The sequence below is a fragment of the Carcharhinus amblyrhynchos genome, chromosome 11, assembly GCF_965287045.1.
Source record: "Carcharhinus amblyrhynchos chromosome 11, sCarAmb.v2.hapA, whole genome shotgun sequence".
In the NCBI taxonomy this organism is placed as follows: domain Eukaryota; kingdom Metazoa; phylum Chordata; class Chondrichthyes; order Carcharhiniformes; family Carcharhinidae; genus Carcharhinus; species Carcharhinus amblyrhynchos.
The window spans coordinates 82,056,021-82,080,800 of record NC_137334.1 but is presented as its reverse complement, the minus strand read 5'-3'; the positions used below and the strand labels follow the sequence as shown (position 1 = coordinate 82,080,800).

At 44.0% G+C, this 24,780-nt stretch overlaps 1 protein-coding gene across 3 annotated transcripts in view; it reads left to right on the top strand.

Moving 5' to 3' along the window:
• Positions 1–24,780, top strand: part of epb41l5 (erythrocyte membrane protein band 4.1 like 5) — a 160,431-nt gene that overhangs the window by 25,391 nt on the left and 110,260 nt on the right. For all 3 annotated transcript variants that reach the window (XM_080199480.1, XM_080199479.1, XM_080199481.1), the window contains exon 2: positions 21,813–21,917. In XM_080199480.1, the coding sequence (XP_080055606.1) occupies positions 21,813–21,917 (105 nt within the window). The remainder of the gene's footprint in view (positions 1–21,812; positions 21,918–24,780) is intronic.

Below are 24,780 nucleotides of genomic sequence, written 5' to 3'. Positions count from 1 at the left end.
TTAAAAAGTGTCCATTAAGTGATCAGAATGTGTGTACGGCAGAACAGGAGGCACAGATTGTTAAAGGATTGCCTGAGGAATGTGGCAGTTTCCCTGAAGGGAGTGGAGGGGGCAAGAAGGAGAGCTGGAATGGACGTGAGAAAGAAGGATTGGAAAATGGATGAATAGGATGAAACAAAATGAAATAAAATAAATGGAAATGGGGTGAAGGTTGAGGAGAGAGTTGAGACTCTGAAGTTGTTGCACTCAATGTTCAGTCCAGAAGGTTACAAAGTGCCCAGAGTTTCAATCTTAAAGTAAAAGTTTATTTATTACTCACACGTAAGGCTTACATTTAACACTGCAGTGAAGATCCTGTGAAATTCCCCTAGTCGCCACAGTCCGGTGTCAGATCTAGTCAGTGCTGTTCAGAATGTGGGAGGAAACAGGAGCACCGGGAGGAAACCCACACAGACACAGGGAGAACATGCATACTCCATACAGACAGTGACTCAACCTGGGAATTGAACCCAGGTGGGTGGTGCTGTGAGGCAGCAGTGTTAAACATTGAATTACCGTGTCGCCCTAGTTTTATTAGCATAGGTGAATCCCCAGTCTATTCCCACTTCCTGAATACAATTAAACACTACATTAATATATAGTTATCTGCCACACGGAACGGTTTCTCCTTCTAAATATTCTTCCAGCTTTTCAGCATCTATAGTCAATCACCTGTTAACATTTTTGCTCGAAGGAGTCACTCCAGCAAGACTTGGGCTGATAAGTGGCAAGTAGCATTCCTGCCACACCAGTGCCAGAAAATAACCAGCTCCAAAAAGAGAGCAGCAGGGCCACCTCCGCTTGACACTCAGTGGCGTTACCATCGCTGAATCCCCCACTATCAACACCCGGGAGGTTATCACTGACTAGAAACTGAACAGGATCAGCCATACAAATACCTTGGCTACAAGCGCAGATGGTTCTGTGGAGAGGAAGCCTGTCCTGCACAATTCAGGAGTGTGATGGAATCCTTTCCACTTGCTGGGACAAGTGTAACTCCAATGGCAGTTGAAACATCCAGGACAAAGCAGCCTGCTTGGCACCCCATTAATCTTCTTCAACTCGGTCTACCACCAATGCACAGTGCTTGTCTGTACAACCTGCAGATTGCACTGCGGCAACTCACTAAGGCTCCCTTTGACTGCACCTTCCAGACCCACGATTTTGACCACCTAGAAGAACAAAGGCAGTCAACACGTGACAACAGCACCATTTATAAGTTCCCCTCCAAGCCACTCACCATCCTGACTTGAAACTATCATAGAATCCCTACAGTGCAGTGTCCATTGGGTCTGCACACACCAATTTCCCACCCAGGCCCTATTCCCGTAACTCCGCTCATTTATCCTGGCTAATCCCCCTATATTGCTGTTCCTTCATCAAAATCCTAGAACTCTCTCCTAACAGTGGGACCTACATTGGGTAGACTGCAGCAGTTCAAAGAAGCCCACCACCATCTCCAGGGCAATTAAGGGTGGGAAATAAAAACGCTGGCTCAACCAAAAAAAAAGAACTGAAATCCCTCGTTCCCGGTACCATTCCAATAAATCTAACCTGCATCCTCACCAATGCATTGACATCCTTCCTCAACTGTGCTGCTCGGGATTGAACATGGTATTCCAGCTGAGGCTGAACTCTGTTTTATAAATTGTAATATCTTTTATATTGTAGCCTTTGCCTTTATATTAAACAAACAAAAACAAGGAAGCCATTTTTTTTAGGAGCATTCTCAACTTGTCCTGTTCCTTTATGACTTAACGCTCAACACCTTCTGTTCCTGCAGCCGTTTGAAAATGATAATATTGCTCCTTCTCATTCCTGGTACTGAAATGTATCATCTCTCTCTCTTTGCCCCAAACATCATCTGCCATGTGTTTGGCCATTTTGCCAGTCATGTCTGAAATTACCTGCAAAGTTTAAAATTATGCCCTGTATACTGTGATGGGGGATTGTGACTGAGTGGTGTCAATCTGTAATTTTGCCAGCTACCCAAATATATACTAAAAAAATAATTTTTAAAGATCAGAAAAGACACTGATTAAGGATGGCTGCCACACGTCTCCTGATATCTAGTATTGTAAGTTGAACATTTCTCTGGAGAGTTTCCATATAGATTGCACTGCATGCATACCCTGACAAGGTCTGCTCCAAAAAGAAATTATTGAAATTTACTGGGACAACGCATTTGCATCTCTATAAGACTACCTCTCCAGCAGGGACTCAAAGTCTACCAGAGCAATAGCTAACTGGAAAGAGGTTATTAAAATGAATATTTTTTAAAATTCATTTGTGGGACATGGGCGTCACTAGCTGGCCAGCATTTATTGCCCATCCCTAGTGCCCAGGGGCAGTTGAGACTCAACCACATTGCTGTGGTTTTGGAGTCACATGTAGGCTAGACCAGGTAAGGATGACAGATTTCCTTCCCAAATGGACATTAGTGAATCAGATGGATTTTTCTGACAATCAATAATGGTTTCATGGTCATCAGAAGATTCTTAATTCCAGATATCTTTTGTATTGAACTCAAATTTCACGCTCTGCCATGGCGGCATTCAAACCCCAGTTCTCCAGAACATTAGCTGAGTTTCTGAATTAATAGTCTAGTGATAACACCAAAAGGCCATCACCTCCCCTAACTCCTTCAGAAGCTACTGATTGGGAAGTTATAAACTATGGAATAAAAGCCAGATTTAGACGTCCGAATTTTCTCAAACAAATCTGTTATGGTCAGACACAAAGTGGTAAATGTAGCCGTTACAATACCCAGGTTAAGTTAATTTAGTATATATAAAATCTGTATACACATCAACCACGCTAGCTTTATCAACCCAACTATGTTACTTCAAAGTATTCAGTTGAGATTGCTTTAACAAATCCATTCCCACATTTTTTTCCATATTTTACCAAGTTCAAACTAACTTTGTCCCAGATTCTTGTGTCATGGTTTCTGCACTGCCCATGGTGGCTGACTGGTCTGTAGTTCATGGAATGATCCAACTTCCTTTATTTTTCTGAACAGAGTGAAACATTTTGTAATCCTCCAGTCCTCTGGCACCCCTGTCATGTATTAAGGAGGAAGATTGCAACCAGAGACTTGGTAATTTCCATCCCTCCTCCTTCTGGCAACCTAGGGTATATCCTGTTGGCACCAGGTGACTGCTTTTAGGACTGCCGACCTTGTATTTTCCTTTTTCAAAATTTTATTTCATCTACTAGTCACAATTATCTCCTCTGTTACAGCTACATTGGCAGCATCTCTTATCCAGTGGGGCTTTTTTTTGGTTCTCTAGTCTATTATTAGCCTTATTTTTGCTACAACCTCCACTTACCTATTTCATTTAAATCTGTATATCTCTATCAGCTGAGGGAACTGTAGTTGTGGATACCCTTCTTTCCCCCCTCATGGAAGATGTTTCTACTCTGTCCCCCCAGGAGGTTATCTGCTTGTTGCAGGACCTCACCTTGTTCAGTTACTGTTTTATCTATCAATTTTTTTTTGCTCCAGTCATAAGTGCGTAAGAAACGGTGACAGAACTAAGTCATTTATTACTGCTCAAGGATCACCTGCCATTAATTAAGATCATGGCTGATTTTCCCCATCCTATCCAGATATCTCATCGTTCCTTTAAGTGTACAAAAACCTATCACCGCATTCTAGAATATATTCAGTGACCGAGAATCCACAGCTCCCTGTAATAAAGGATTTCAGCAAATCCTGATCCTTTTGAGTGGAAGTTATTCACGTCTTAGACTGAAGTGGCAGGCCCTTTATCTTGAGGCGATGACCTCCAGCAGTGCTAGACTGATGGGTCGGTTCCATTTCTAATTCATTGAAATTATCCCTCAAGTTAAGTATTTCTAAACTTAATTGTTTCTTGTCCCAACTGTTGTAAGCCTGATGATATGATGTCTCTGTTCCCCAGGGCCTAAGGAATTGATGGAGCAACAGGGACAACCCATTCAAAGTTTCACTGCTGGGGGGCAGGATGAAACAGGGGAACAAGATTCAGAGGAGTGGGAGATACAAACTGCACTAAAATACAGCGTAACTCAGGCTTGGGAGGGATTAGGCAGTGGGAAAATCTCTGGGGTGGGTGTATACATCACATTTTTACTCAGCAGATGAAGCTGACCTTCGCAAGGTTGACATTTATTGCCCATCACTAATTGTCCTGGAGGAGGTGGTGGTGAGTGGCAGCTTTTGAACCCCTGCAGTCCATGTGGTGTAGATACACCCACAGTGCTAGTCGGAAAGGATTTGCAGGATTTTGACCCCGGCAAAATATTTCCAAGTCAGGATAGTGTGAGGCTTGAAAGAAATTTGCAGGTGTTTTCTTGCTCCAGCTGCCTTTGTGTTGCTAGGTGGTAGAGGCTGTGGGTTTGAAAGGTGCTGTCGATGGAGCCTCGATCAGTTGGTGCAGTGCATCTGGTGTATGGTGCACTCTGTTGCTGCTGTGCGCCGATGTTTGGAGGGAGTGAATGTTTAAGGTGGTTGTCCTGGTATTGATCAAGTGCGCTGCTGATGACGTGGAGCTTTGGGGATGGTGGTGATCTTTGAGTGCTGTTGGAACTAGGCTGGACTTGAACCCTGCAGCCTTCCCACTCGGAAACATGGACCACAGCTGACACTTTGACCCAAAATGTCAAAGTACTTTGGGAGAAGCTTCAGTCTGTTAGGCTGTTCGGAGAAAGTGGCAAAGGCAGGCAAATTCAGCTTTTCATATTGGAATTATGATGAGCAAGGTTGATTTCAAAAAGCAGTTTAAACATCTGCAGCCGGGCTTATTGCACAAGACTGGGATATACGCAAATGGATTTCACCCGTAAACCAAAACAAACAACATATGCCAGGTCTGCCACAAGATATGCAGTGCAACAATACAGCGAGCTGTGAATCCAACCACATAAAGATCTACCGTTCTGTCCTTACATTCACCCCTGAATTCAGCAGCAGTGAAAGGGAAAGAAGGCAGGAACCATTGTAGAAATACTCATTGAAAAGGACAGATCTCCAAAAGCTTAACTCTGCTCCAAGCACAAATGTGCCTGTTTATCTTTCTCTCCCCCTGCAATCTTGTGTTGCTTTTTCCCCTCTCTCTCTCATATGATTCCTGCTGGGGTGCAGTTTTCCCATTGGTACAGTTCTCCAGCACTTTTCCCTCAGTCTTATTCATTGTATGTTAGCCCAAATGGTGCCAGGGAGCAGCAGCTGGCTGTTTGACTATGGAATGCATCACAACAGAGCTGGAGATCCTTCCAACTTGATAGCAACACAACTTTCTAGCGTAAGTGGGAGTTAGGATCCTGACTGTGTTCCTCTCCCCCAAGCCTCAGGAGACTGAAGCCAATTGGCACAATAACAAAGCTACACTTGCCAACTTATTCAAATTGTTGATTGAATTTGAATCCTTCCAGGTGTGGAGGGAAGGAATTGTTATTGTTTCTTTCCCATACCTAGTGTGGCGCACAAGGCAAACTTCCATCGGTTCCCATAGCAAGGCTTTACCCGGAACAGGTCGCCAGGGGTTTGTTGCTTAAGGGGCAGCACTCCATCAAGCATGATTATGTCTTGGAGAGAGGGCTTGGGTGGATTTAAAGTAAATAGAGGGGAATTGGTGCACAATTTTAAGAGGAAAAAGCAAGAGACCATAGCGATTGTAGATCATAGAAACCCTACAGTACAGAGAGAGGCCATTCGGCCCATCGAGTCTGCACTGACCACAGTCCCATCCAGGCCCTACACCCATGTCACTACGTGTTTTACCCACTAATCCCTGCAACCTACACATCTCAGGACACCAAGGGGCAATTTAAGCGTGGCCAATCAACCTAACCCCCACATCGATGGACACTTGGTAAAATAAATAAACACCAGCATCGACAGCGACCCCATGAACAGACTGAAGCAGTATGCCTACAGAACTGTTATTAGAATTCCTGCAGTACTGCACACACAAAAACCCAGAGAGAACTTGTGGTGGGTGTGCAGCTACCTTGAGGTTGGATTGCAGTGACGTGTCCAGCTGTTTGAAACCCTTTATTTACTGATTGTACCCAACATTTCCAGTGGGTTATTGGCCATCCCCTGCATGCAAAATTCTTTCCAATCGCAATGATTTGTGTCTCAAATCCTTTGGCTATAACACTCAACTATACTTAACAGATTGCTCTCTCAGTGAAACAGTAATTGTTTCTAATGATGTTTAAATCACTCAAACCAGCTCAATCTGTGCAGTTGAGGCCGATTGAATCTTTATCCATTAGCGCATTTCTTCCGTAGGAACTGATGGCTAAGAAAGATGAAGGGCAGCATGGTGCCACGGTGGTTAGAACTGTTGTCTCACAGCACGTGGGACCCGGGTTCGATTCCCGGCTTGGGTCACTGTCTTTGCGGAGTTTGCACATTCTCCCTGTGTCTGTGTAGATTTCCCCTGGGTGCTCCGGTTTCCTCCCACAGTCCCGAGACCCATGCTAAATTGCCCCTTGGTATCAAGGTGACTATCTAGGGTAAATGTATGGGGATAGCGCCTGGGTGGGATTGTGGTCAGTGCAAATTTGATGGGCTTCCTGTACTGTAGAATTCTATGATCACTTTCTACAACCCTGTTCGCCACATGACATAATCACTGCAATCACACTCCATCAATTAATCTACAGCAGATAGAGACATGGTGGGTAAGATTCTCTGCCCCTCCTCTCTGCATTTTTCCTGGCAGTGGGAGGCAATGTGCTGATCACAGTATATTCTGGTCCCACTATTATCCATGGGAATTCCAGTTGAAGCCACCCCATCAGGGCTGCACTGCCGTGGCAGTGTAAGCAGCCAGAGAATTCTGGCCAATGAGGAAAATCCCAGTGATGGACACCTTCAGAAACTATAGTTTAAAAGTTACCCATTTCTTCCCCAGTCCGCAGTGGTGTAGTATTATCACTGGACTAGGAATCCAGAGACCCCAGAGTAACGAAAGCAAAGTACCACAGATGCTGGAATCTGAAACCGAAAGAAAAAATGCTGGAAAATCACAGCAGGTCTGGCAGCACCTGGAAGGAGGGAAAAGAGCTGACATTTCGAGTCCAAATGACCCTCTGTCAAAGCTAAAAGGCATAGGAAGTGGGAGATATGTATACTGGAGAGTGAGGGAATGAAGGATGAGTCATAGCCGCAGAAACAGGGAAAAAGACTGCTGACGGCAGCCCACAGAGAGAATAAAGGGTGTGAACGGCCAAACGGCAGAGAAACTGAAATCAGAGGGTAAACTGTGGCAGATAAAGATAAAGGGAAGAGGGAATGGGTAAGAGAGAGGTAAAATTTAATAAAAGGCGGAAGAAGAGGTAAGGAAAGGGGGGGATCAAGTAAGGGAAAGAGTTGGGGGAGAAGAAAAATGAAGAAAGACAATAACGAAATAAAAGATCGGGAGCAGTAAAAGTAAAAATAACAGCATCTCATCTTCCAGCTGGGCACTTTACAGCCTTCTGGTCTCAACATCAAGTTCAATAACTTCAGGTGATTAGCTCCATCCCACCTCGCCCCCCACTTTTTTCATTTTTATTTATTTTTACTGTTCTCGATCTTTTATTTCTTTGTCTTTCTTCATTTTTCTCCCCCCCATTCTTTCCCTCACTTGATCCCCTTTCCTTACCTTTTCTCCCCCTCCCCCCCCCACCTTTTAATTTTCCCTCTCTCCTATCCGTTCCCTCCCTCCCCATATCATCAGCTGTCGGAGTTTACCCTCTGATTTCAGCTCCTCTGCCGTTTGGCCATTCACACCCTTTATTCTCTCTATGAACTGACCCATCTTTCACTCCCTCACCCTGCAGTATAAATATCTCCCACTCCCTATGCTTTTTAGCTTTGACAAAGGGTCATCGAAACGTCAGCTCTTTTCTCTCCTTACAGATGCTGCCAGACCTGCTGAGATTTTCCAGCATTTTCTCTTGCTCTGGTAATGCTCTGGGAACCCCGGTTCGAATCCCCCTGTGGCAGATGGCGAAATTTGAATTCAGTAAAAACCTGGAATTAAAAATCTCATGACGACCATGAAAACATTGTTAATTGTTGTCAAAACCCATCTGATTCACTAATGTCCTTTCGGAAAGGAAACCTGTTATCTATACCTGGTCTGGCCCCCACGTAATTCCAATATGGTTGACTCTTAACTACCCTTCAGGGACAGTTCCGGATCAGCAATAAATGCAGACATAGCCAGCAATGTCCACATCCCATGGACAAATAAAAAAATCCTCTGCCTACGTGTTTCGAAGATCATGTCTCAAAGTTGTCATTATACGATTTTCCAAAGCATTGAAAACATTCAGATGGGATTTGAAATACTTATCGCAAAGGAAAATGAATTCTCGATATTCTGTTACCAGATATTTAAAATGTAACTTATTTACTAGTATTCAGCTGTCTGGTGGGTTCCTTACCGACTGGGATCTCAACTAAGCGATCTGCAAGTTGTCACATGGTATGTTGCCAATCTCCTTTGTCCCTCGCGCTACCCTCACATCCTGCTTTTTTTTAAAAAGAAAGGTTATATTCAGTTTGTTACTTGTATTACACCTGTCTTCCTTCCCATGCCCAGGCTGAGAAGCCAGAATTTTAGCCAAAGTCAATGATCAGCCAGTCTCTGCCACCTGGGAAGGGAAGTGTACCTTTTTAAGTGTTTGTTTTTTTAAATCATGTACTTCTGGCAGGGATGAAACTATGATCAAGCAGGTAGTTTCCCCCGGACGAGACTAATCCTTTGCACTTTGGGTGTGCAGGATGCTCGACTGCAAAATTTCTGCAGTAAGCAAACTTTCAGTTTGTTTGCCGGGCTGGCTACGGAAGTGTTTTCATTGCTGCTTAAACGGGGGTTTGCTTATTTTTATTGGGATGTTTAAGACTTTGCATTGTTAGGAGAAAAACTGGTTGGCAGGCCAGATGATAGGAGTCTTTTTTTTCTCATTTTCAGTTTAGAGCTGCAGGTTTGAGTTTTAGTCTTAGGACATGAAAGTAGTCTGTCTCTCTCCCTGGTTTTGGAAATTCAGTGGGTTTGCTGAAAGTAAGCCTTCCCTTTCTGAAGGAGGGAAATCAGCTGTTGGTGGCTTGCTTAGAGTCCCTGGTGTTTTGGAAGCTGTTCTGACTTACAATTGTTCTGTGTCCACCCAGAGAACTGCAGGCTTCAGCCAAAGGTCTCAAGTCTAGTATCACATGAGCATTAGTCTTTGCTGTGTTAAGCTTCTTTAAGGGTTTTGTCTGTAGCAAGGATTTTGTTTGATTGGAACACATTGGATATATTTGTTAAGGGTTATACATTATCGTGGTTGTTTTGTTTCTTGTTTATAATTGATAACCGTTATTATTCTTAAATAAACTTTGATAAAAGCTCCTGAGTGGGTCAGTTGAATCATAACTGAAGTTAACCATCTCATGCTTACCCTGGCCAAATTCAAATGCAAAACTTATGATCCAATTATGATCCAGGTGGGCTCCAGAGAACACTTCAGAGTTTCTGAGCTGTATGTTTTGTTTGGAACTGCAGTTTTGTTACTGCAGAGATCTGAGAATTGAGGTACAAATCAATGATACTGTCATTGAATGATAAAGTGGACTGAATGACCTAAGCCTGTTCCTATTTTCCAGTAGAGGGGAAAAAGGGTGAGATAATAGAAACAAAGATGTGTGTAATTCTTAGTAATGAAACTAAATTTCCAGTGAGCAATAAATAAAACACTTTTTTTTTGTAATGAAGTGCCCCAGAAATCCTCTAATGATTGACACTAATCTTTGGAAAGCACTCAGTTAGTAGATTAATGGATTTAAAGTTGCCATCCAAAGGTTTGGCTATTGTTGAAGCAGAGATTTGTTGGTTTCGCTGTACCTTTTTGCATTTGGAGACCAGTATAAAGATACTGAGGAAAAGATGGCTTGTACACTTTGGATTTAAAATAATCATTGTCACTGAAAGATTGGGTGTCCAAATTTAGAAATTGCTGTTAGTTTGGAATGTGAAACACTCACAGCCCCGTCAGATTTACTTTTCTGATTTTTGGCTGATGGTGAGCAGTACATGTCCACCCAAGAACCGCTGAGTAGAAGATTGAGGTTTTTGGCAGTTCTAATCTTGTAGCAGAGTTGTTGTCATTGGAGTTTGTTGTTTCTTTATCTCGGCAATGCACATAAGTGATTTTTAAACAATGCTGTTTTTAATGATTTTAAAACATAATATTTTAAAAAGGGAGGGGGACCACACTTTATTTTTGGAATACTTTGGGGTTTTTGATGTGGTTAATTCTTTAGAAGTGTCCTTTTTGCTGTAATGTTTAAAAAATAAGTCCTGCATTTTAACAAAGTCATTCACAACCTCCAAAAGCAGACCAGTGGTCTGTGACGCTCTCTTGAACTGTAGTCACTGTTGTGATGTAAGAAATACAGCATCCAACTTGTGCGCAACGCCACAAACAGTAATGAACTAACGTGAAGATAATCTGTTCTAAATTATGTTGGTTTAAGATAAATATCAGGGTGAACACACCTCTGCTTCTTTGTATAGCGCAGAACCATTGGATCTTTTGCATCCACTGAAGTGGGCAAACTTGGCCTTGGTTTAACATTTCATTTGAAAGATGGCACTTCTAGCTGATTTAATCTCATGTCAACCTAGAATCTTAATTCTCAAGTTTCTGCGGTGGGACTTGAATTCAAAACTTCTGACTCGAGACAAGCTTCAGCTGAGTCAGATACTAAAGAATGGCTGTACAAATCATTCCAATCAGTGACTAACTCATTTAGCTGATAATTGAACTTTACATTTATGCTTCCACTAATTATTTATTGCAATTATGTCATTGGGATGAGTTATCAATTCTTATGCAAGGAACGAGAGATTTGTAGATTTTGGTCTAAATTCAGAAACAGGTTAACCTGAAGGACTATTCCCCTGCCATTTTTGTCAATATTTCACTTGTCTCATTCACAACACAATATTTATTTCTCTCTGGTTCTTCGGAGTTATTCCAACTTCCACCTTCAAGTCCGAACTGCTATTTATCCTTCGTAAGAAGTCTCTTAACACCGGGTTAAAGTCCAACAGGTTTATTTGGTAGCATGGGGTGCCCCAGGGGTCGGTGCTGGGGCCTCAGCTATTTACCATTTATATAGATGATCTGGAGGAGGGAACCGAGTGCAGGGTGTCGAAATTTGCTGATGACACCAAGACTGGGGGAAAGGCAAATTGTGCGGAGGGTGTGGAGAGTCTGCAGAAGGATCTAGATAGGCTGGGCGAATGGGCCAGGAAATGGCAAATGGAATTTAATGTTGGCAAGTGTGAGGTGGTCCACTTTGGTAGGAAGAATGGTAGGAAGGACTATTACTTACGTGGCGAAAAACTGCAGCAGGCGACGGTGCAGAGGGACCTCGGGGTCCTTGTGCATGAGTCGCAAAAACCCAGCTTGCAGGTGCAGCAGGTGGTCAGGAAGGCGAATGGGATGCTGGCCTTCATAGCGAGGGGGATTGAATATAAAAGTAGGGAGGTCTTGCTGCAGCTGTATAGGGCATTGGTGAGGCCGCAGCTGGAGTACTGTGTGCAGTTTTGGGCGCCGCACCTGCGCAAGGATATTTTGGCCCTGGAGGGAGTGCAGAGGAGGTTTACTAGGCTGATACCGGAGTTGAGGGGATTGAGCTATGAGGAGAGGCTGAATAAACTAGGCTTGTACTCGTTAGAGTTTAGAAGAATGAGGGGAGATCTCATTGAGACGTATAAGATGATGAATGGGATGGATAGGATAGAGGTGGAGAGACTCTTCCCACTCAAAAAAGACAGTAGGACTAGGGGGCACAGCCTCAAGATAAAGGGGAGGCGGTTTAGAATGGAGTTGAGGAGGAACTTCTTCACTCAAAGGGTGGTGAATCTCTGGAATTCTCTGCCCGTTGAAGTGGTAGAGGCTGCCTCGCTAAATATTTTTAAGAAGCGGGTTGATGGGTTCTTGATAAGAGAGGGGATTAAGGGTTATGGGGAGAGGGCGGGAAAGTGGAACTGAGCCACGACAGATCAGCCATGATCTTATTGAATGGCGGGGCAGGCTTGAAGGGCTAGATGGCCTACTCCTGCTCCTATTTCTTATGTTCTTATGTTCTTATCTCCACATCATTTATCCTCTGAGCCAGTTCATAGTTTCAATACCAGCTGAATACATCATCAAACCCTTTTGTACCGTAAGCGTGACTGTGGCCACTCTCCATGTTGGTCACCAAACAAAACCAGTCAAACACTTGCCTCTTTCTCCTTTTTAATTGATGCCTGTCTTGCATTTGTGTGTCCTCTTTCATTATTTCCTTCTTTCTGTCTGTCTGTCTCTCTCTCTCTCTCTCTCTCTCTTTCCACCCTCCCTCCTCCCTTTTTTTGTTCTCTCTTTTTCTATCTATCTCTTTCTTTCTCTCTCTTTTTCTCTCTCTCTGTCTGTCTTTCTTTCTTTCTCTGTCTCTCTGTCTTTGTCTTTCTTTCTCTGTCTCTCTGTCTTTGTCTTTCTTTCTCTGTCTCTCTGTCTTTGTCTTTCTTTCTCTGTCTCTCTGTCTTTGTCTTTCTTTCTCTGTCTCTCTGTCTTTGTCTTTCTTTCTCTGTCTCTCTGTCTTTGTCTTTCTTTCTCTGTCTCACGCTCAAACACTTCCTCCTTTGCACTTAAATTTTTAAAAAGTAAATACAGTGGATGGGGAGATTTAAAAACAGTTTGGATTTTCTCAGTTTAATTTATTAGGTGTCCACAGATGTAAAATGATGGTGTTTGTACAGTTGAGACCTTATCCTCCTCCACTCCTGTGTCATTAGCTGCAGTTGAGGGTGCGGATGATTGCAGCATAATACAGGAATGTGAAACAGCCTGCTATCTTGACTGATCCTGGACAGCAATGTTGTCTGCTACATACCAAGACTCCTTATATTTGTATTTGCCTGCCCTTACTGACTGCAAGATTCCTTTCTTCAGGGAGGTCAAGCAGATTAAGAAGCTTCCTTGGGAATCAATGATCTTCTGAAGGAAGAGAAACCTAATGCCTAAAGTGAGGTGTTGGCTGGAAACGATGAATCCACTGGACTCTGTAATTTGTGGGACCACTTTTAAACCTGTTTGTCTACTTTCAAACAACAATTGTGGGAGCAAAGAGAGAATGGGCTAAAAGCAAAATACTGCGGATGCTGGAATCTGAAACAAAAACAGAAAATGCTGGAAAATTCCAGCAGGTCTCGCCAAATCTGTGGAGAGACAATAGTTTAAAGTTTATTTATTACTGTCACAAGTAGGCTTACATTAACACTGCAATGAAGTTACTGTGAAAATCCCCGAGTCGCCACACTCCAGCACCTGTTCGGGTACACTAAGGGAGAATTTAGCACGGCCGATACACCTAACCAGCACCCATTTTTTGGATTGTGGGAGGAAACTGGGGCACCCACAGTCCAAAAGACGCAGGCACAGGGAGAATGTGCAGGCTCCCCACGTACAGTGGCCCAAGTCGGGAATCGAATCCGGGGCCCTGGCGCTGTGAGGCAGCAGTGCCAACCACTGTGCCACCGTGCTGCCCTAGCACTAATGTTTCAAGTCAGGATGACCCTTTGTCAGAGCAAGAATTGAGGCTTGGTACTGGATGATGATACTCAGTGAAACTATATTCCAATAAATGATCGATGAGCCCTTGTAAGAGGAGGACAGAATTCCTCTCAAATTCTGTGCCCAAAGGCAGGTTTGACCCATGGCACTGCAATCTCCACCCTGGGGAAGCTAAGGAGACAGGTCCTGAGTCCACGCCAGCCCAGTCAAAACTGGGATCAAATCCCGTGCTATTGGGACCAATCTGTCTAATTATCCTTTTTTTCCTTGTAGCAGCTCTCCAAAGGACACCTCCAGGAATCTGTGTTGCAACCTGGAACTATGGATCGTGATGGTGGAGGCTCTAATTTCTTTACCTCACACGGCTGGAATCTCTCCCACTCTTACCACCTGTTATTAGCATGAGTTGGAAGGATTTCCAAGTTGTTACCCAACCTGTTTGGCCGTGTTGTGAAAACACCTTCTGTTAAACCTCTTAATGCTGATTAGTTCCTCAAGAACTACTTCACAGTCAGACCTCATCTTTATTCAGTCTACTGGCTCCACACTCCAAATGTTGGCTACCTACTCGCAACGGTTCCCAACCAGCTCACCCCACACCTTGGGTCACATGACACATTCCCTTAAAGGGGCTATGCCCCAACATGCATCACACCTTCCTTGACCACCGAGGGGGGTGTCTTGTGAGATGCTGATGTTTATGGGCTGCAGTGTGTGCCCACACAATTTTCACTGCACTCCAAATATGAGTCTTTTTTTTTAAGAGTGCACTGAGACATTTGAGATTCTGATAAAGCTGAGGATTGTGCAGCATGGAACGAGTCCATTCAGCCCAAATAGTCCATACTGGCTCTTTTGAAAGACTGTACTAAATGTGCTAAGCAGCATCCTAATGTGATGGCCAGGTGGCAGATGAGTTGTCAGTCTATTTTGTTATTTCTTACTCTCTCTAGCAATTTGATGCAGCAGAATGGCTTGTCTGGACCACTTGAGAGTTGAGTCAATGGTGTTGAAGTGGAACTGGGATTGCACGTAGGTAAAGATGGCAGGTTACCATCACTGCAGGACATTAGTGAACCAGTGTCTTCCCAGGGCCACACCAGTAAAATGATTTATTCTTTTATTTTAATTCCACTCCTTTATGCTGTGGTGAGTTTTAAACTTGCGCTCCACGGATTAGTCTAGTCCTCTTGTCTTCCGGGTTACTCATCAACTAAATCTATCCTATTTCCAAGTAAGATGGGAAAATGGGATTTTAATTCTCCTCTATCCCTACAGTTTTCTCTTTTCCTCCAATTCTGACTTCCAGTGCACCCCAAAATGTAGCTGCTGCGCCATTAATGGCAATGTTTTCTGATATTTCGGTCCTGAGATCTGAAATGTCTTCCCTGCACCTCTCTGCCTCTCCAGCTTTCTCTCCTCAAGCTACTGTCTACAGCCTTCTTTTAGGTTAATTGTCGTGTGTGTGTGTGTGTCTTGCTATGATTGTGTTCCTAGCAATCCCCTTGAGATATTTTGCAAGGTTTCTCATCATAGAATCCTACAGTGCAGAAGGAGGCCATTTGGCCCATTGAGTCTGCACTGACCACAATCCCAAACAGGCCCTATCCCCATAACCCCATGCATTTACCCTAGCTAGTGCCCCTGACACCAAGGGGTAATCCACCTAACCCACACATCTTTGGACTGTGGGAGGAAACCGGAGCACCCAGAGGAAACCCACGCAGACACAAGGAGAATGTCCACACGGACAGTGACCCAATGCAGGAATTGAACCCGGATCCCTGGCGCTATGAGGCAGCAGTGCTAACCACTATGCCACCATGCTACCCTTACTTCATGATACTCCTATAAACCATCTTGGGACACTTTTTATTACGTTAATGATACATTTATAAAAGTTGTTTAAGGTGCTGTATAAATGCTGGCTGCTGTCATATTTCTATTTGAACCCACAAGCTTTAAGTCTACAATACAATGAATTTCTGATCTGCAACCAACTTCCTGTTTTAACAAATGATATCTCCCTAGTTTTTGCACTACTTAACAGCAGAGTAAATTCCTGATGTTCTGTCATCTATTCCTCCCTCTCTTTACAAGTGTATTTGCCAGACTTGGTGTGACCCATTTATTTAGCGGGAAGCCGATTTATTCGGATTTTAAAAAGGTGACACTTTTTTTTTGCAATGATTTGCTCTGGAAACGTAATCTCAGCCCTGTTATGTTCCCCCTTTGCCAGTGGCTCCAGTTTGATGATGGTTTGGTCTGGGTGTGATTTACTGGTGGTCAAAGGGTTAAACCCACCCAGCTCGGTGTGTTTGTGTTTTCTTATTCGCTAATTGCCGTGACTTGTGGGAAGAAAGCGTTTTTTAAAAAATTTTTTTTCTTAAGAAAACCAGCCTCCTGATCCCTGTGACCACTGCAGGACTGGGCCGCTGTTCATTAAAGTCTTACAATGCTGCTTTTGTGTCAACTGCAACAGCTTAGTCAGACTTTTTTTATCCACTGAACAAATATGAGTGGCCTTTGCATGTTCAACCAACCTAAAGGACTCTTTTGTGTTTATATTAAAATAAAGTGCTTTGCTGAGAATAACTGGGATTATACGATGGCTTGAATGTTTGGGCTGGTTGTTTTGTTAGGAAGTATTTTCCAGGCCACTTCTGAATTGAAAGCACATTTTTCTATTTTACTTGGTTCTGAAATTGCCACAATCTTTCTGATGCGTTAAATGAGGAAAAATATTGATCTTTGGGCTGTTTATCTTTAGCTGATCTTGGCTTGAGAAGGTGGTTGCCCTCAACACAAGGGGAGGCAATGGCCTGGTGGCATAATCACACGACTATTAATCCAGAAACTCAGCTGATGTTCTGGGGAGCTGGGTTCGAATCCTGCCATGGCAGATGGTGGAATTTGAATTCAAATAAAAAAAAATCTGGAATTAAGAATCAACTGATGGCCATGAAACCATTGTCAGAAAAAAGTCACCTGTTTCACTGATGTCCTTTTAGGGAGGGAAATCTGCTGTCCTCACCTGGTCTGGCCAATGTGTGACTCCAAAGCCACAGCAATGTGATTGACTCTCAGCTGCCCTCTAAAGGACAGCTAGGGACGGGCAATAAATGCCAGCCAGCAATGCCCATTCCCCATGAATGAATAAGGAAAACTTACATTAGAGGACTCAGCTTGACTTCTTATATCTTGTGCTGTAGCAGTTGGGCAGAAGGCAGCTTCTTCAGAAGAGTGGAAATTATTTTATACAGAATAGAGTCTATTCAGCCCGGTGGGTCTTCACATTGCATACAAGCCTCCACCTACCTCTATCCACATGTCCTTCGACAGAGTCATAGAATCCCTACAGTGCAAAAGGAGGCTATTCAGCCCATCACATCTACCCCAATTCTCCAACACAGCAACCCACCCAGGCTCTATCCCCTTAGCTCCGTATATTTACCCCGCAGATTCCCCCTAACCTACACATCTGTGGGACACTAAGAGACAATTTAGCGTGTCCAATCTACCTAACCAGTACATCTTTGGAGGATGGGAGGAAACTGGAGCACCTGTAGGAAACCCACATAAATATAGGGAGAACGTGCAACCTTTACACAGACTGGAATTGAACCCTCTGGTGCTGAGGCAGTGTCTTTGTGCCATCCAGGGCGCACGGTATTTCAAAAAGACAGGCAGAATGCCAAAGGAGGTGGGATAGCTCTATTATTAAAGAATGACATGAGGACAATATTGTGAAACATAGAAGCAGTTGGAGGCCATTTGGCCCTCTACCATTCATTAAGATCATGGCTGATCATCCAACTCAACAGCTTAATTCTACTTTCTCCCCATAACCTATAATCTCATTTGCCCCAAATGTTATATGCAGCCGCCTCTTGAATACAGTCTATGTTTTGGCATCAACTACTTCTTGTGGGAATGAATTCCACAGGCTCACCTCTTTTTGGGTGAAGAAATATCTCCTCACTCACTCCTAAATGGTCTACCTGATTCCTCAGACTGTGACCCCAAGTTCTGGACGCTCCCACCAACAGGAACATCCTCCCTGTATTTATCCTGTCTAGAGCTGTTATAAAAAAGTCTCTATCAGATCCCCCCCCCTCATTTGTCTGAACTCCAGCAAAAACCATAAGACATAGGAGCAGGATTAGGCCACTTGGCCCATCGAGTCTGCTCTGCCATTCATTCATGGCTGATACTTTTCTCGTCCCCATTCTCTTACCTTTTCCCCATAACTCCTGATCCCCTTATTAATCAAGAACCTATCTATCTCTGTCTTAAAGACACTTGATGACCTGGCCTCCACAGCCTTCTGCGGCAAAGAGTTCCACAGATTCACCACTCCCTGGCTGAAGAAATTCCTCCTTATCTCTATTTTAAAGGATTGTCCCTTCAGCCTGAGGTTGTGCCCTCTGGTTCTAGCTTTTCCTTCTAGTGGAAACATCCTCTCCATGTCCACTTGGTCCAGACCTCGCAGTGTCCTGCCAGTTTCAATAAGATCTCCCCATATCCTAAACTCCAAATGCAGACCCAATCCTAACCTAAAACAATCCTAACCAAGTCAATCTCTCCTCATACATCTGTCCCGCCATCACTGGAATCAGCCTGGTAAACCTTCGCTGCACTCCCTCGAGAGCAAGAACATCCTTCCTCAGAAAAGGAGACCAAAACCGCACACAATACTCTAGGTGTGGCCTCACCAAGGCCTTGTATAATAGCAATAACACATCCATGCTCCAGTACCCAATCTCTCACAATGAAGGCCAACATGCCGTTTGCCTTCTTTAGCCCCTGCTGCACCTGCATGCTTACCTTCAGTGCACTTACCTGGTGCACGAGGACACCCAGGCCCCACTGCACACTCCCCTCCCCCAATTTACAGCCATTCAGGTAGTAATCTGCCTTCTTGACTTTGCCAGATCTTCTTGGTATGTCTAGGTATCTTGCATCTTATACCTTGGTGTATCAAAGATATGCCAAGAAAAGATCTGGCCTGCGTATATCATGAAATAGAATAAGTTTGAATGGAAATTAGGAACAGCACAAGTGAGAAAATATTGGTGGGAGGTGGATGGCACAGTGGTTAGCATTGCTGCCTCACAGTGCCAGGGATCCAGGTTCGATTCTTGGCTTGGGTGTCTGTGTGTGGAATTCCCAGGTCCATTGGAAAATAGTAATCGTAATCCAGCAGAATGGGTCAAGGTATCAAGGGGAGTGGACCAAAGGTACGCAAATAGAGATGGAGGCACAAATCATAGAATCCTACAGTGTAGAAGGAGGCCATTCGGAATCTTTGGGCGATAAAATTCAGGGGAGGAAAAAATAAGTTCCCTGTAAATCCAGACGTATTGTCCACTGAAGAAACAGTGCTGCTGTTTGGTTTTTGTTTGAGAGGTTGTCATGCAGAAGATATGGCCCTGCGCAGAGTAAGCAGTTTCCCCGGAGATGGCATTTGTACGATGGCATTTTGGGCACGGCGGAATTGCTGCCATTAAACTGGCAGCAGCGAACAGCAGCTGTATTGATGCCAGTCATTTTGTTCAGTGTTGCGGCACATCAGTGTGACTTGAAGGGTGCTACCTCGCTTTAAAGACAATGTGCTGAATAAGCAGGCAGATGAGAGTATTTAATATTCACAGGAAAGACACACTCTTAAAAGCCTGTCTGATTGTGAGCATGTTGGTTTAAAGCAACACCGCAAAAGAGCCCGATTCAATAAACGTGACGTTTGATTCAGTCAGGCTGTTTAAAAGAAAATATAAGTTATATTGCAAGTAGCCTGGAATAATACACAGTGAGAGGCTATATCCATAGGATGAAGAAAGCAATTCTTTTGTGTTCAGAGCCAGTGTGATAGGAACTGTCATGCCTCTTACAATATGAAACGGCCACTAATAAATCCAACTGGGAATTCGGAAGAAACCTTGTTTACCCGGAGAGTGGGTCGGATGTGGAATTTGAGAGTGGTTGAAGTGAAGCTTTTTAAGGAAAGCGAAAGATGTACTCAGGGAGAGGGAGAAGGAAATGGATTGATTTATTGGAAAGGTGTGCCAGTGGGAATGAATTAGAACGGGCAAGAGGCTCGAGGGGAGTGGCTCACAAAGTACGTTGGCAGCAGTGTGTCCTTAGGATTGTAGGTTGGACACTCCTGCCCTAGTGGGTTGCCATGATACGCTTTGTAGAATTAAAGAATTCCAGCTGGGAGTTTAAGTACATCTTAGATCTATCAGCTTTCACTCCTTTTGGAGCGAATCCCTGTTTGGTATTGGATCACTGCTGATTTTGGTATTTCTCAATCTTAAAAGTGTACCTGAACGAGCGCCGGGGTGTGGCAACTAGGGGATTTTCACGGTAACTTGCAGTGTTAATGTAAGACTACTTGTGACAATAATAAACTTTAAATGTTTAGATGAATTTTGTGATCAGCTTTTTCTTTAGATGTTAAATCCAGCACCTAGCATTTCCTGGAGGTTGACTGCCAGGGTAGGGTGAGGTGGGGGAGGAGGAGGAGGAGGAGAGAGAATTAAACATGCCTTCTTGAAAAGCCTAATGTTTTATATCAAGGTGAAAATTTTAAATGACAGCAAAATCCTGTGGATCGTGAAAAACTCAGCAGGTCGTGGGCGGCATGGTAGCACAGTGGTTTAGCACTGCTGCTTCACAGCTCCAAGGACCTGGGTTCGCTTCCTGACTTGGGTCACTGTCTGTGTGGAGTTTGCACATTCTTCTTGTGTCTGCTTGGGTTTTCTCCGGGTACTCCCATTTCCTCCCTCGGTCCAAAGATGTGCGGGTTAGGTTGATTGGCTGTGCTAAAAATTGTCCCTTAGCGTCCTGAGATGCTTAGGTTAGAGGGATTAGTGGGTAAATATGTAGGGATATGGGGGTAGGGCCTGGGTGGGATTGTGGTCAGTACAGACTCGATGGGCTGATTGGCCTCTTTCTGCACTGTAGGATTTCTAAGATTCTAAGGACAGGCAGCGTCTATGGAAAAAGAAGAATGGGGTGAGCGTTTCAGGTCGATGAGAGTCACTCTGACAAAAGTGGAAGTGTTTATCTTTCTATAGGTGCTGTGTGAGCTGCTGAGTCTAGTCAGTGTTTGCTGTTGGACTTTAAGCTAATCTCTTAACCTTCATCTCTCCTTTAACCTGTGGAATAACAGGGGATGTAACCTTAAAATTGGAGCTAGGCCAATTAAGAGGAGCAAGTTCCAGAAAAAGTGCTTTCGATTCCACTCGTGAGATCCTGTGGATGTGTCGGGTCAATTCAAAATTTCGAGACTGAGGATGATGAATTTTTATTCGGTTGGGGTATCGAGGGGAGTGGACCAAAGGCGTGCAAATAGAGATGGAGGCACTGATCATAGAATTCAACAGTGTAGAAGGAGGCCATTCGAACCATTGAGTCTGCACCAACCACAGTCTCACCCAGGCCCTACTCCCATGCGTTTACTCTAGCTAGCACCCCTGACACTCGGGAGCAATTTAGCATAGCCAGTCGCACCTCATTCGCACATCTTTGGACTGTGGGAGGAACATGCAAACTCCACTTAGACAGTAACCGAAGCTGGGAATCAAACCTGTGTCTCTGGTGTGCGAGGCAGCAATGCTGCCCGATCAGCCATGTTCTGATTTGAATATGATGATAGGAGCAGTAAAAGGCCTTTCAGCCCCTCAAGCCTAATCTGTCATTTGTTGAGGTCATGGCTGATCCGCTTGTTTTGATTTCCGCCTTCCCATCTACATCCAGTCCCCCAACCCCTCATCCCTGCAACCTTTGATTCCCTTAACTAACAAGAGTGGCACAGAACAGACCTGAGGGACTGAATGGCCTACTTCTGTTTATGTGCGGAAGAGTTTAGTTATTCTTTTCTTTTCAAAGTTTCCTTGTTCCCTACGTGCAGCACTATTGACAGACCACATCACACCCTAGTAATCCTCATCAGTATTGAGAAAAACAATCAGGATCATATAATATTGTCACAAGTTTTAGACAAAATTGTGAATTTTAATCTTTGAGAAAAATCAGTGATTATTTATCAATCTTTATGACCTATTTTTTGTTAAAGGAGCAAATAAATTTGAATGTCCGTTTGAAATGGGTGTCTTTAAGTTTGAAAAACGTGAGTTGTTGAATCTTTTACAGTTTCTTGTGTTTGATGTTCCTTTTAGAAAAAAGCGAAGGGCCAGGATCTGTTTGAGCAAATCATGTACCACCTCGACATCATTGAGAAAGACTACTTTGGCCTCAGGTTCATGGATTCAGCTCAGGTCGCGGTAAGATGCCTCTTCATCCGATAGACGCTTCAGGAACTTACTTGTCTTAGCATGTGTACGGTGTTTGGAGAAATAAAAGCTGTCATTTGCCTGCCTTTTGTGACCTCTCCGTTGAGAATTCTGTGGAACAGAAGCTCAGGTTCATTTGTCCTCCGTCCAAGGATAAAATACCAAACACAAAAAAAACTCTTCAGTCTCATTCATCGTGTTACCTAACAGTAATATGACATTCTTCCTATCTGGAAAAGGGCTTTGGTTTTATTAATCCAGCGTCCTCTCCATCTCTTGCAAGCTTGAAGGCAGGCCTGAGAGAAGGTGGTGAAATGGTGGTGTTCGGATAGTATAGCTCCATGCTTCCCCTCTGCAGAGATCATTACAAGAAAGATGTGGAAGCTATTGAAAGGGTGCAGAGGAGATTTAAAAGGATGTTGCCTGGATTGGGTGGCACGCCTTATGAGGATAGGTTGAGGGAGCTCAGTCTTTTCTCCCTGGAGAGACGAAGGTTGAGAGGTGACCTGATAGAGATTTATAAGATGTTGAGAAGTATAGATCGGGTGGATTCTCAGAGGCTATTTCCCAGGGCTGAAATGGTCGCTACGAGAGGACACAGGTTTAAGGTGCTGGGGAGTGGGTACAGAGGAGATGTCAGAGGTATGTTTTTCACTCAGAGGGTGGTGAGTGAGTGGAATTGGCTGCCTGTCAGTGGTGGTGGAGGGAACTCGTTGAGGTCTTTTAAGAGACTTCTGGATGGGATTGAGGGTTATAGGTAGGCCTAGTAGGTAGGGATATGATCAGCGCAACTTGTGAGCCAAAGGGCCTGTTTATGCTGTAGTTTTCTGTGTTCTAGAAGGGCCAGGGTCATAATAGCTATCCCCTCCTACTGAGGCCAATGCCTCGCGGGTGCCCGGAGATGGCTTGCCGACTGCAAGCCCGTGAGGCCTTGGATGTTGCTGTACTTGACACAGACCTCCCCCCACTCCGCCCATCCTCCACCTCTCCAAATGCCCCGTCAGGGCAATAAATGTCAATGGGCTGCAACTGCAGGTCCTCTATTGGAGAGGATTTTCCCCCCACAGTGTTCTGGCAGACTTATCTATTTATTTTAAAAATTGAGACCTCTTCAGTGGAGACGACATGGAGGACTTTCCCCACCTACAGTGATGAGGCCTACAGCTCCTGTTGGGGCTGCTTTCCTTTCAAAGCTGATGGTGCCTTTGGCCTCAGGAACCCACCCTCTCTTCCCAGTTGGATGGTACTTCCAAAGGCAACCTCTTAATTGGGCGGATGCTGCAGAGGACACACAAGACCAGTGCAAGTTTGCAATTGAGAAATGGTCCCATCTTGGAATTACATGGGAGGCAGTGGCCTGGTGGTATTATTGCTTGAATTAGTCCAGAAACTCAGGTAATGTTCTGTGGACCTGGGTTCAGCTAATTTTCTGTGGACCTGGGTTCGGATCCCGCCACGGCAAGATGATGGAAATTGAATTCAATAAAAAAAAATGGAATTAAGAATCTACTGTCGACCATGAAACCATTGTCGGAGAAACACATCTGATTGACTAATGTCAATTTAGTCAAGGAAATCTGCCATCCTTACCTGGTTTGGCCTACATGTGACTCCAGAGCCAAGCAATGTGGTTGACTCTCAACTGCTCTTGGCCAACTAGGGATGGGCAATAAATGCTGGCCAGCCAGTGGTGCCCATGCCCCGCGAATGAGTTTTAAAAAAAAGTCTTGTAAAGCAGGCGTATTTTGTCCTTTGTCTTGTTAGCTGGTTCATAAGTAGAGAAGAAGCAACAAAAAAACTAAAGCCCATTTTTAATTACATTCCTGCTGTTTCCTCTTAAATTGCGACCTGTGAATTTAAGCTTTAATGGGTTTAAATGGATGTTTTCAAGCGGGTTTTAATGATGTTTGGCTCCTGTGTTCTTAACCTGCGTAAACCCCTCAGTGCTGCGTGAAGCAAAACATGTTTTAAGGAAATGCAACTTTTCTAAGGAACCATTTAAACTTCCCACCCAGCGTAGATAAAGCCGGTTAGATATCTGTTACATACTTTGCCTGGATATCACAGGGGGCTGTTTCATGTAAGGTGATTGAGAGACTGGCGATTCCAGCTTTCAGTGACTTTTCTAAACAAGCTGCGTATGGGGTTCCTTTCCTCAGCTAAGAGCTTTTAAATGTCTAGCATTGGAATGTGAAGGAAGTGAAAGAAAGCAGGCCCATGATGGAGGAGCGTTAAAAGCAACACGGCCAAGGGTCAAGTCTAGTTATGGAACCATCCCTCTCTCTCCTGAGCACAGGGGTTACAATTCATGCCATACAACCCAAAAGTCCAACCCCCTTCTAAATGATATCCTTCTCTTGACATCGGGTGAACTGAGCAATATTAATCTGGTTGATGTGACCTTTTGAGAATGAATTGATGGTATTTTGATTAGTTAGGGAAACCTTTCAGAATTGGATCTCTTTCCAAGGGTTACTGATGATTATTTCACTTTGAGAATGCCGAACTGCATTGAGTTCAGCTCCACTCCTCAAAAATCTGCCTCCCAAAGGTCAGTCAATGTTTTCTTACTGTCTGAGAGCACTTGCAGCAACACACGGGTTTATTTGAGTTTTCCTGAACAGACAGAATTGAAAGGTTGGAAAAGAATCGAACCTGCGTGGTTTCACTGTAGTTCTTCTTTCCAGAGGCTGGGAGTTGCAACAAACAGTAAAAATTGATGGTTTCAGGTAGAAAGTCTACCTTGAGTAACCAATCTCTACAAACGTCTCTAAGATTTCTGTCCAGGTTAACATTCTGTGCAAAGTCCTTAAACATCGTCCCTCCCAAGTTGAACTTTCATACAATCCCCACA